This window comes from Venturia canescens, chromosome 6, assembly GCF_019457755.1.
Source record: "Venturia canescens isolate UGA chromosome 6, ASM1945775v1, whole genome shotgun sequence".
Classification (NCBI taxonomy): domain Eukaryota; kingdom Metazoa; phylum Arthropoda; class Insecta; order Hymenoptera; family Ichneumonidae; genus Venturia; species Venturia canescens.
This window is the reverse complement of record NC_057426.1, coordinates 14,481,078-14,494,504: the sequence shown is the minus strand read 5'-3', so window position 1 is coordinate 14,494,504 and position 13,427 is coordinate 14,481,078. Positions and strand designations below refer to the sequence as shown.

General features: G+C 36.5%; 1 protein-coding gene across 1 annotated transcript in view; it reads right to left on the bottom strand.

Moving 5' to 3' along the window:
- Positions 1–2,401: 2,401 nt before the first annotated feature.
- LOC122412618 (probable G-protein coupled receptor 158) overlaps positions 2,402–13,427 on the bottom strand; it is a 229,737-nt gene continuing 218,711 nt past the window's right edge. The window contains exons 9-12 of the mRNA XM_043422300.1: positions 12,139–12,277; positions 9,808–9,913; positions 9,052–9,216; positions 2,402–4,416 (exon numbers count right to left, since the gene is read on the bottom strand). Of these exons, the coding sequence (XP_043278235.1) occupies positions 3,646–4,416; positions 9,052–9,216; positions 9,808–9,913; positions 12,139–12,277 (1,181 nt within the window). The 3' untranslated portion in view covers positions 2,402–3,645. The remainder of the gene's footprint in view (positions 4,417–9,051; positions 9,217–9,807; positions 9,914–12,138; positions 12,278–13,427) is intronic.

The window sequence follows — 13,427 nt, the reverse complement described above, 5'->3', positions numbered from 1 at the left end:
TAAAACAAAAAAAATGTAGACACAGTATGTGGCCTCGGAAATCTCTGTTTAACGAGCTCGCCGAGTTATTGACGAAAGATCAGAAGTATCTCGTCGTTCGCGCGTCTCTCTAAGTTTTCTTCAGCATAAGGGGAACAGATGAGGCGAGGAAGACAGGAAAGGAGAAAGAGAGAGCGAGGGAGGGAGAGGAGCTGAGATGCTGTAATGTCGTTTGTTATCGGATGCCACGTTCATCCCGAACCAAACGAGAGGAAGATATTGGTGTAGCGGTTGGTCGAACATTGTGCCCGAGCTGCATTCTGTCGCCCACATAATCGTGCAGCGTTCAGCAAACTTGTCGCATTAAATAACCAGTGGGCGGGTCCCAAAAGTCGACGCAAAATTTCGGAATCCAAATGAATCGTGAAACTCCGAGGAGAATAGTCATTGAGCATTTTTCTATCTTTGCATCCTTGTCAAAATTTTTATTTATTATCGACAAGCCAATCACGTGTCGCGAAAAGTGGAGCAGGTGTGCGCGGGCAAGCCATGCCCTTCTTCGGTGGACCTCATTGTGGCTGCCACTAATTGATTACCATCCGGGCCGTCATTCACTATACAATAAATCGTTCCACGATTTTTGTCTTCAAATTTTTATGAGCTATCAATCTGCTCGAAATCCGAACGATTTTCAACGTTTTTGCTATTGAAAGTGAAATTAATGAATCCGTCGTAGGATCGGAAAACAGTATTTCCAAATAACTCTGAATCTAACTATAGAAAATGGTGTTTTACTGAATTCGATAGTGAACAAAAAATAAAAAATTATATATTAGGGTGTGTAAAAAAAAGTCGAATTTTTTTTTCGGGCTCCACAAGCATTTTTCTTCTTATTATGCCAAACGATGAAGCTAGCCGAAAGGACAGCTCGAAATAAAATTATTTCGATCGGCCCACCGCATACTTCAATTCTCCATAAGAATTGAAGTATGCGTGAAAAAAAAGAAGTGAAGTATGAAGAAAAGAAGAACACGTGAAAAAAAACCTCGGTGATTATTTTTCGATATCATCCGTAAAAAAAAATTTCACAGATATTCTACTTACGTATTTTTGTAGAGAATTGAATTCCCTATAAATAAAGTCGTAGAGTCATTTGCCTAGAATCAACCGTTCAACGGTTACAGCAGTTTGAAGTTTCTAAAGTCACCCAGCCGGATTTCGCACGTATCAATTTTTATTTTCGAGGTCGCTCCTTTTAGTGATGCTGTTTAAATTGGGCTGAAACCTATGTTTTATATTTTTTTTAAATTAAGCAACAAAGTAGCAATTTTAGATTTAAACGATTCGGCATTACGCCAATATGTAATTATAACAAGTTAATCAATTCAATTGTAAACAGGGGAAATAAATTGAAATGGTCTCTTTCTCTCTCTCTTTCTTCTTATGTATATTTGTATCTGTGCATTCGGTATGGTTAATTGAATTTTATAATTTATTCAAACAAATAGTGGAAAGACAAACAATTTATGTCGTTCGTTCAAACAAATGAGAACAGTATGTACCTGATATTTTTGTTTAGATAACCATTCTAGAAGCCATTTTAGAAAAACTATACTAAAAAATAGGTTTCAGCCCAATTTAAACAGCACCATTAAGAAGTTTCGTACAGAAGTCTAAATATTAAAAAATTGATCAAATTTGGTGATAATGTTCTTCAACATCAAAGACGAAAACACAATTTTTTTAAAAATTTTCTTCTACCTAGTTATCGAGTAATTACGCATTAAAGCAGATTTCTTATGTCCGGAATGTATATCTATATATATATAGAAACGCTATGCTTATACACGTGAACTTTGGTGATCAATTACTCGATAACTGTGTAGAAAAAAAATTTTTTTAAATTTGTATTGTCAAATTTGGCACTAAAGAATATGTTCACCAAATTTTATAAAATTCTGAACTTTTTGAAGTTTTTTATGTTTTTAGCATGGTTTAGCATGGCAATATTGTATCGCCTGTACCGAAATTCCTTACAAGGAGCAACCACGAAAATAGAAAATGATACATGCGAAATCTGGCTGGGTGACGTTAGAAACTTCAAACTGCTGTAACCGTTAAACGGTTAGTTCTAGGCAAATGGCTCTAAGAATATCTGTGAAATTTTTTTTATGGATAATATCGAGCAATAATCCCTGAAGTTTTTTTTTCACGTGTTATTCTTATGGAGAATTGAAGTATGCGGTGGGCTGGCCGAAATAATTTTATTTCGAGCTGTCCTTTTGGTTAGCTTCATCTAATATATATTTATATATATATATATTATTTTAGAATCAAATTGAGTAATGATCTTTATCATATTTGCTCCACTGTCTTGAACCACATTTTCGCTTTTTTAATTCTAATTTCACATTGTTATTATAGTGTTCGAAACGTGTGTATATATTTTTTGTGTATTTATACATATTTTTTTAACGTATCATATAGTCATTGTTCTTCTTTTATTTTAATTTATCTTCCTTACGCACAATTTAACTTACTATTTACACGAAGGAGTCTTAAACTTTGAATAATCGTAATAATTATGTAATTTATTTGTAACATATATTTACACAATTCTCGTCGAGAACGCGAGACGGAAAATGCGGTCTTAACTTTTTTGTTTTCTCTTAAATTCATTACTCTGTGTGTCGATGATTGAATTGAATCTGTTTAGTTTTATTCAAATGCATTTGCGACTTAAGTGATAACGCGTGTTATTTACACATCTATACAATGAAGCATTACGCAGCGATTATTCAAGGAAAACAGAATCGCTAAAAAAAAATAATACATTGGCTGGAATTTTCTAGGACTTTCCTAAGCAGCTACGTATTTACAATTATTTTTCATCATTTTTCTCTCTCGGCATCATCGAGCACGAGATGCAAATTTTTTTCCCTCTTTGACTCTGTGTATTCGGCAGCAATTGAGGCAAAATTTAAAATCCAATAATTCGAATTTGACCTCTCTCAAATTCACAGATAATATTTGAAAAATTCAATAGCTCTAGAGAAATTTTATTAATTAATACTTGGATTGTTTTTGCTCTCGTTCAAACGACTCGTTTCAATCAAGATCTCTTTTATTATCCACATGAATATTTTTACCAATCAACTATTTATCGTCCTGTACTCGAGGAACAAACGGAGAATATTTCAGTATTTCACTATTATTTTAGGTCACAACGAAAATAATAAATTTTTCTCAATAATATCAAGGAGCATGAAACAGTTTCAACGATTCTTTCATTGTTGAAGAAAAGTCGAAAAATTCTTCAGTCGATTTTCTCGTTATGTTTTTTCTTTAATTCGAACAAAATATTTACAAATAGTACTGAAATATGGCCGAGTGTACCCTGATTATCCTCGCACTCAATAAATGGTATTGCATTCAATATGCTACACTCAGGAACACCTCGAGACTCGAATGAGAATGTTTTCCCGTCCCGTTAAAAATACGTTTCGATATCGTTGATAATAATTCGTCTTGAGTAATCAGCAGCCACCATTTTTTTCGTACTTTTTCTCGGGCTAATTGAACCCCTCCCAATAGAAGGGAGTTAAAAAGCATTTTTCGTTAAAGTTTATTACAGAAAGAATAAAACGTGGAATGATTGGAGCCACTTTAAACTGTGACTTCTTCGGAAAATCGGCTTTTGTCATCCAAATTGATAACAATCGCGTGAGTACGCGCATGTCCTGATTTGTTTTTGGCCCTTTCTTTCGACGTACTTGTACCGCTGCTCGATGTACCAGGCATTGCATCTTTGTTGTTTGTTGAATTTTCAATGATTCCGGAAGCCTCTCCGTTCTCGGTGTTGGTTGAATTTTTAAAATTTTTACCACTACACAAATCGACAACAGCCAGGGTATTTTCAAGCGCGATTTCGTGAATCGGCTTATCGCCCATTCGTCTACTCACAAACAACTCCTTATCTTCCTTGTCCTCGGAAGTCTCGGAGATCTCGGAAACCGTGGAATCCTCAATCGTCTTATCCTTCGTACTATTATTTTTATTTTCTTCCATTTGTGTGCTCGGACGTGTTTTACAATTCATCACGTTCTTCGTCGTCGTCGTCGACGTCGTTTCCAGTGATTTCTTTTTCCCTCCTTTGTTTCTCGTTGAATCTTCGAGATGATCCTTTTCCTGATGATAAATATCCGGCGATTTTTCTTCTTTAAATGTCGATACCTCCGTCTCCTCTATCAACGAACTCGTTTTTTCTGACGATAAACGAAGACTCGATGATATTGCCTGAATCGTAGATATCTGAGTCTCCGCACGCCCTGCTGCCTCCTGCATCGCTTGTATCTTCGTCGCCAAATGACGATTCCCCAAACGCATATTTTTCTCTTTCAGCAATTCCAGCTGCGCGTATAACCGACGAAATTCCTCCTGTAAAAAACACAAATTTCATCCTTTTGCATTTTTATATTCTAACATCATGTTCATTCAGAAATATACAAATTGCTCTTATGAAAAACTATTATTTGTAATTTTACGACACGAGATCATTTTGCTGCCTCATATTTTATCGTTCGTTAAAAGAATTTTGATCGAAACATCCAGCAGAAGATCGTATAGAAACGAACATAATGTACGTGCAGACATTAATTTTGTTTTCCATTCGCAATTCCATAACGGTTTGAATAACAAAAAACCGAATGCAGGTTTTCGATCTTTCATGAAAGAATCGACATTATTTTTCATCTTTCTTCACAAAATCAGTTGTAAACGTCATTTCCATCGTTGTTTTATTTACCGTAACGTAACGCTCTTGCCGACCTGACCGAAGGGTACGTTACGTTTTGGTGCCGCCGTTTTGGCACGACCGTTTTGGCGCGAGCTGTTCGGGCGCGAGGACGTTTTGGCGCGAGAACGGTCAGACGCGAGGACGTTTTTGCGCACAAAGATTTTGGTCGACAAAAAAATACAATATAAAAAATGAAATTAAATTGTGAAGGATAAAAAAAGAAGCAATCATCGTAGCAACAAAAGATGTAATTAGTTTTGTTAGAAAGATGTAATTGAATTTAATAAAATTTATTTTGAAAGTATCATTTCCCGCTACAATGTAGTTTGTAAACATTGAACCGATACATTGTATACGGGACCGACCAAGGCCAGATTTATCGTTTGAACGTATTTTCTTTGGAGTAAACTTGGTATCCCTTAAGAGGATGGATCAGTCGGTATATCGCAATCGTGAGTGCGAGAGAGATAGCTGAAAATTTCGAAATGGAAATTCTTTGACACAGTTTGATCGATTAAAAAAAAGCTCTGTCAGTCGATTTTTGTCATCGTCCTGCGTAGGCTGACAGAGCCTTTTTTAAATCGGTCATACTGTGTCAAATAATTTCGATTTCGAAAATTTTAAGTGAGGTTAGTTGACTGATCCATGCTCTTAATCGTGGGACGACATAATCGTGTTAAAATACTATGGCGAAATAATCGAAAAATTGATTCATAGAAAAAATTGTACTGAGAACATTACCCGAGAAAAAGAGACTTGATTTGAAAGACTTGGAAAAGGAAAAAAGAGATAATATTTGATAAATTGATGATCACTTTGAAATTTTAATAGTCATTCTCGGGGGGCCCCGCCCCCCGAATCCCCACGGGGGGCTTCGCCCCCATCGCCTACGTTCAAATCCTATACGGGTGTTTAGGATACCACAAAATATGGGGGTAGGCGTAGATGAGACCCGATTTCGTTATTACGCGAAGACAAAAATCATCTCGTGCAAGAATGTCCTCACGCCAAAACATCTCCGCGCCAAAACGTCCTCGCGCCCAAACGGCGGTGCTAAAACGTCCCAGCGCCAAAACGGCGGTACCAAAACGTCCCAGCGCCCAAACGGCTCGCGCCAAGATGGCCGCGCCAAAACGTACTGCTCCCCTGGCCGAATGTCGCCACGTGTCGGTTGGAGCTACCTTAACGAAAAGGAGAAGGTATGAAAAAAACGTGAGAACGTCGACGAACTCCTCCAATGTTCTGTGCAACAATAATTTGGACATTTTTAAATTAGGAAATAAACTCTGGACTACGAGCTGTAGATGTTGCCGAATGCCGCCAATATCCCAAGCAGTCAAAGGAAAGTTTGAAGGTAAATTATGTTGCTTACCAGGATCAGAGCGAATTGTTTGAGTCAGAAAGTCAGAGATTTGAGGAAGGACTGGCTCCCGAATCGTCCACACACTGACTTTTATACACCCCCTCCCCCCCCCCCCCCCCCCCTCGGTCGTGACTTTCGGTGCTTGAAGAGTCGAGCGCCGAATTTTAATCTTGCAGCCCGTTCTGCGTACGTGAATTTTCAGATTTTTATTAGGTGAGGGCCTGCGTTCTTGCATATTGATTCACTCGTCGTTGCAATATCGTAGTCTTGACCGCGAGACGCGCGAAAGTTCGTTTTTATGACTTACAGTATTTTTTTTACGAAAAAAGATCGAAATTAATTAGCATTAATTTTATTTAATGATTTTTGGATAGGTTAAATTTTACAACAAAAATGAATTATTACGAGATTAATTTGACCGAAAAAAATGTGTTTGCGTCGCGATTTGGTTGAAAACAATCGATTTGCGCATGCGCTGTAAAGCGCTTTTCTGTGTCATTAAGAGCATGGACTCACTTGGAATTTTCGAAATCGAAATTCTTTGACACAGTTTGACTGATTAAAAAAAGGCTCTGTCAGCCTACGCAGAACGATGGCAAAAATCGACTGACAGAGCCTTTTTTTGATCGGTCAAACTGTGCCAAAGCTATCTCTCTCGCACTCACGGTTACGATATACCGACTGATCCATCCTCTTAATTTTCCGAATTCATTTTTAAAATTTTACGACGAGACTTGTATCATTTGTCAGTATTACCACCGCCTGTCAACACGGACGCCATTCGCTGGTGGTTGTTCGCGTTTGAGCAAAAACATTGCGCCGCGTCGCCATGTATTTCAAGGGTAGGATCGTTCGAGTCGTTTCGCATCAGGTCGGGGAGGTTACGCCACATATGTATATATGACGCTAAAACATTAATCTTCTCACGAATTTTTGCTTTCAATCGTGAATAATTTTTGTTGCATTCCAAAAAGTTGTTTTGAACACTAGATTATCGATAAATCAATCGTTTTCTCATCAATTCACCATCCAATCAAATAAGCATTTCTTCGATAAAGAGCGATAGAAAATTACAAGAAATCTTGAACTTTTCATTTCCGGACTAACGGATCGCCGATTAAAGTCGTTGGTTTGAACTATATTGTAACGTAATGCTTCCCGAACGACGTGAATCGACTCGATCCGAACGTAACTTCGAAAAACATCGCGACGCGGCGCGACTGCATCACTGTTGACCGGTGGCGGCCGTACTGGTGGGCAATACAAAGGCCTGAAACAAGTAGTGGAGCGCGATTCTAGCGGTTCCACGTATTAAAAATTCGAACTAAAACATTTGTTTGTTTTGATCATTTAAAATCAACGCGATCTCAGAAAATAATGCAACTAGGCTCAAAAGACGCGGAAAATTATAAAGAATCGACGAAAAATAATCCCGTCATAAAATTTTGGAAATAAATCCGTTAAAATAATAAAATAAAAATGGGCTTTCCTGCGCATGCGTAGATCGAATGTTCTCGAAAAAGTCACGACCCAAACAACATTTTTTCGGTTAAATTAAATTCGTATTGATTAAATTTCTTTATGAAATAAAATTTTTGTAAAAATTGTTAAATAATTAATGAAGTCAAATTTTGATGTTTTCATTGTAAAATAATTTTGAAAATTATAAAAACTAACTTTCGCGCATCGTACGATAATCCGCTCAACCAATGGTAGAGGAGCATGAATCATGACAACGGGCCAATCAAATAGAGCGTTACAAAAAGATGCGCAGAATGCGCCGAAAAGCTGAAAATTCGGCGTTTGATGATTTTATGGTGGGGAAAGAGGTATAAAAAGCGCTGCGCGACTGATTCCAGAGGCAGTTTTTCCTCAAATTTTTGACTCGGAACAATAAGGCTGACCTCAAACAAACAATACACCCTGATCCCAGCAAACATAAATCCTTTTTCCTCTTTTTCCTTGGATGCCTGGATTCTTGGAGCGATTCGGCGACGTTTTAATCCCATAGCCCGTGGACGGTAAATTACCTAACCTCGCAGATTCTCAGGTTCTCAGAGCGATTCGGTGACGTTTCAATCCCATAGCCTGGGGTTTGTATCCTCTAACCTAACCTCATTTTTTCAAATTCTTTCTCTGCTTCGCTAGAATCAGGGGTGATTTTCTTTTGTAAATTAATTTGTAACTTCTGTAAATTTTTCTTGTATATAATTTTTTAATTTAAATTCTAAATTGAATGAGTCCAAGTAAAAAAAAACCGAGATTCTTGTAAATTTTGTAAATTTGGTAAGTTCTTCGATAATTCAAGAGGCCGCGGTACGAATTTGAGGTTTTATCGCGTCAAATTATTAATAATTTTTTTTTAATCGATAAAGTCAAAACACTTTTGAATTATCGAATTTTTTTAATTTTTATTTTGAAATCAAGCGAAAGTCGCGTGATTAAAATTTCATCAATTCATAAACGGCGAGCGCAACAAAATTTCCCACAATCAGCGAACGCGATCGCGAATATTTCACGGCAATAAATCCAAAACGAATTATCCTATAAAATCGGTCAAAATTGAATAAATCTGACTTGTTCAATTTTTCAAAATCAAAATTCCGCGTTCGCACGTTTCTTTCATACCTGTTCCTTTTCATTAAAGTAGCTCGAATCGACGCGTGGCGGCGTTCAGGCCGGGTTGGTGAGAGCGTTTCGTTACAATATATGTATCATAAGAATGAAAGAAAAAAGATTCGAGAACGTTTCTAACAAATGCGTAAATCAGGAAACGGTTGAACAATTGATACAATACTTTTTAATCCTTGAATTCAAGTTTTTTTCATCACAAGAACTTTCTAGTGTGAGGACAAGAGGGAAAAAGTAAGAGAAAAGGAAAAATGAAAGACTGGAGTATAATTTTTTTTCTTACCGTAACGCCATCGGCTTCTTCGGTGAAGTTTCCCTGTTGCAGGGAAATCGAGTTGGTCTGGTTGCTCGTGCCTTGCGTCCGGCACGTTTTTCCGATAAATTTTCCCGTTCCTTGGAGCTTGCCAACCGCGTCCTCCTTTCCGCCTCCTCGGAAAACGACGTATGCCTGCGTGACATTCGTTTATTTCGATTATTCTTTTTCTTCCGTTTATAATTTTTTCCTAGCATTTCTGTCTCTGTTTTTCCCCATGTTAACGTAGACATGGAAGGAAGAAAAATTCGTGACGTTGTAGCAAGAAAGCAACGTTGACCTAATTTTTTTCGGATTCTTTATTTTATTTCTTTCGGTAAGAAGGAAAAGCAATGTCTGGGATTTTTTTGTTTCTTTTTCGTCCTTTGATATTTTGTACGTATTTAACTTTATTATCTGCAACAGACAAACTCGTTTGTAGTCTTGAAAGAGAAAAATTAACCAAGAGGTACCCGCGAAATTTTATTTTTAACATAGCCAGCGCAATTCAATTTGAAGAAAATTTGTATACAACTCTTGTTGTTAATATTTTTTTTCATCAGTGGCCTATCCTTTGACGTTTTTATTTCTGTTGTGTCTACTTTTATTTAGATTCGATCATAACTACGGAAAAGCTGTTCTTGTTATGACCTAGTTCGAACTCAACTAATTTATGAAAATTCACATGAGTTACGATCATTTTTTTGCTAGTGAAAAAATTCAAATATAACACACATGTTTACTCACTTTGCTACCAAATATGAGGCACAGAAGAAGAGTGACGGTAAGTTGGGTGTGACAGAAAAATATGATGTACAGTAAGTCTGGATTCGCTGGGGATTGTAAGAAAAACCTGCAAAAAAAATAACCAGCTATGAATATAAAATGACGGAAAATCGAAAGAATTTATTATAATTGTAGATACTTTAAGTATCTTATATCCATCAATTTTCTCATGCCAGATCGTCAATTATCACGGTCACTGAGGTTTAAATTTGAAAAATATTTCATAATTATGAAATTGAGTCATTAAATTTTTCTTAGAACCATAATGAGGGGAATGCTCGCAAAAATTGTTCATTAACAATTCGAGTGCCCTTTGGTTGTCGAAAAGAAATTTTACGACCGTTATGCAACGGAGGCTTTCAAGGCCTTTAACAGCGGTGCATGAGGTCGAGTGTCAATGTAATGTGCACGGAGCAGTCCATTTGAAACGACCCAAGAATTGGTCTTCCGCGTAACGTCAGAAGTGGTGAGTAAACATTTTTTTTATTCCAGTATTTCAACGAACTGGGAACGTGCCTTTTGAGAAAAAGTAGAAAGTGACATTTTTTTGAATGAAGAATTATTTTGGGATGTGTTTGATAAGAATCCTAATTCAAACATAAACTTCTCCATACAAACACAAGAAACTGTTATTCTCCATTCAAAATGATTGAAATTGACGAATAATTTTTTGGAAATTTCAATACTTAAAAATTCTTTCGTCTAGTAATCGAAAAAATTGCAATGTACAATAGTCGAACATATCGTAATAATGAAAAATAGCAAAATTATTGAGATTCGAAATAGATCGGCCTGTATAAAGTAGTAATTGCGAGTGCGGGCAACCATAGGGTCCGAGTTTAAGAGTCTGAACGGTGTGGAACTCTTCCACTTACGAGAGCTCACAGGGACAGGGGCTGCTCTGTTCTCCCGGGAGGACTTTAACGTCTAATGCGACCGTATGTTTAGTGGAGGCTGTTTCGCTGAAAATTGCTCGATCGTAGCATCTCTGTATACACCTCAATTTATTACATCGTGATCCAAAAACTGTTGATATACGGGGTGTTTTATGGCACGTTGACAAAAACCGATGATGAAATTTGAAAGAAAAAAAAAAAAAAACAATCAAATGGATTTCGACGTCGATTTTTCGATGGCTCAACACGTTTCTACGGTTGCTATATTGAATTTTATTAAATTTCGTCACATTTGACGATATAGTATATTACACTACAAGGGCAGAAAGTTTGAAATTCCTGCACTGCGCGTCATAATGCCCGAGGCGAAGCCGAGGGCATTTGAGGCGCAGTTCAGGGCTTTCAAACGTCTGCCCGTGTGGTGTATACTATTTTTCTTTACAGCCGGTCGAAAGTACGTTTCTTCCGAAATATTTATCTATCGATAGATGTTTTGATGCCTGCCCCGACATTTGCGGCACGAGCGAAGCGAGTGCCAGCTGGTCGGGGGCAGGCATTAATACAAAAAACAGCAAATATAATTAAATAAAAAGTTCAAACTTATGCCATTTTTATATTTTAGGTTATAAATAACGGAACAAGTATAAATAATCGAACGATACAATTATTATAGTTTAAAGAAGACTATGTCTAGTCATCTGGAAATCGTATGAATAAGGTTATGTTATGAAAACAGCGCTAAACTGCTACAAGTCCGGATGGTCCGGACTACGGATTACGAAAGTACACACGACAAAAGTTCTCAGCAGCAATATATAATCCGGACGAATAGGCTAATGCTAAATATACGGTAACCGGACGATCAGACAATGCGTTTAAAGAAAAGTGTGTACTTTCATAATGTGTCACTGCTTTTGTTAAATTTTTTCCACGCATTTTCATTTTTCGCTACATGCAGTTAACAATTTCTCTATGAGTATTTCCCGCTACTATACTTGATTCGATTACATTATTTTTTGTCGTCGCATCGATTTCATCTGGAAGAATAAATGCATATTATTCGCCCGGACATGTAGCAGTTTAGCGCTGTTTTGGTAACATAACCTTATTCATACGGTTTCCAGACGACTAGACACGGTCTTTCTCAAAAACTGTGTAGGCAATATCGATTTAAACGTCAAACGTCAAAAAAATCACGTCAATAAAACTATGTCAAACCTTTTGGAATGCAGACAAAATTGTTTGCTCCCGCTGAGACAAATGACGCGCGTGCAGTTTTGACAGTGCAGAAATGTTGTACTTTCGGTACTAAAATTGGTGCAAAAACTGCGTACTTTCGACCGAGGTGTAAAGAAAAAATAATTTTTTCTTCCCTTTCAAAGGGAAAGTTACTTACATGGATACGTTGAGGAAAACGGAGAGAAGAAATTCGTTGTATATTGCCATGGAAATAAAACGGCTTTCGTTGAATTCGGACGGTGCTTTACGAACGACTATGCACAGTCGTATTCCCCATACAAGAAACATTACCTCCACTGAAATCAGAATAAACATATAACAAATATTAAGGAGTTTCGCTACAGGCGATACAATGTTGCCATACTAAACCATGCTAAAAATATAAAAAACTTCAAAAAGTTCAGAATTTTATAAAATTTGGTGAACATATTCTTTAGTGCCAAATTTGACAATATAAATTTTTTTAAATTTTTCTTCTACACAGTTATCGAGTAATTGATCACTAATGTTCACGTGTATAAGCATAGAGTTTCCATACATATATGTATACATTCCGGACATAATAAATCTGCTTTAATGCGTAATTACTCGATAACTAAGCAGAAGAAAATTTTGAAAAAAATTGTGTTTTCGCACTTGATGTTTGATCAATTTCTTAATATTTAGACTTCTGTACCGAAACTCCTTAATGAGTGTGAACAGTGTAAAGATTAGAATTTGAGGTGTTTTTGTTCATCTTATAAATAAAAATCGATTTGACAGACTTACGTAAAGCCTTGTACACAATTTTTGTACAGTCACAAGTAATGGGATTTTTTTCTATTTTTTAAATAGAACATTTTCGTATAATGGTGTGTTGTAAATGGCAAAATGGACGTTGACAGCAATTCACTAAAGTAGAACATTTTAAAGATTCTCAAAATATATATGTTATTAATTATAGCCGGACGTGTAGAGGATTTTCAAAATGTTGTTTAAAACAAAATATTCGTGAATTTTTCAGTTGAAAATTGTTGACTGTTATGAAAAAAAACGGCTACGTCCGGTTGAAAAGGTACGTTTTCTCTAGTCTTTTTGAATTAAGTCGCTAGAATAAAAATTCTCTTCGTTTTGTTCTCAATACGGTAGGACAAAATGATTTCGAGTAAACGACGTTTAAAATTTTGAATGAGCAAATCGAAAAGATGCTGCCGGGTAAAACCAGTTGAGTGTACATTGATTAGATGGGAAATAGTAATGCTTTTGGTAGTACATCTTCACATGTTCAAAATCAAGTGGAGCATAAGCCTTTTGCCACTGGCACCAAGACTGGCCCTTTAGAATAGTTTTCGTGCATCGTTTTTTGTTTATGCTCTTTTCGAATATGCATTGTTCGGATTTTCACTAAAAACTTAAGATATATATTGTTTGGGGTGTAAGCTAATGTTTCATGAGGAAAAAATGATT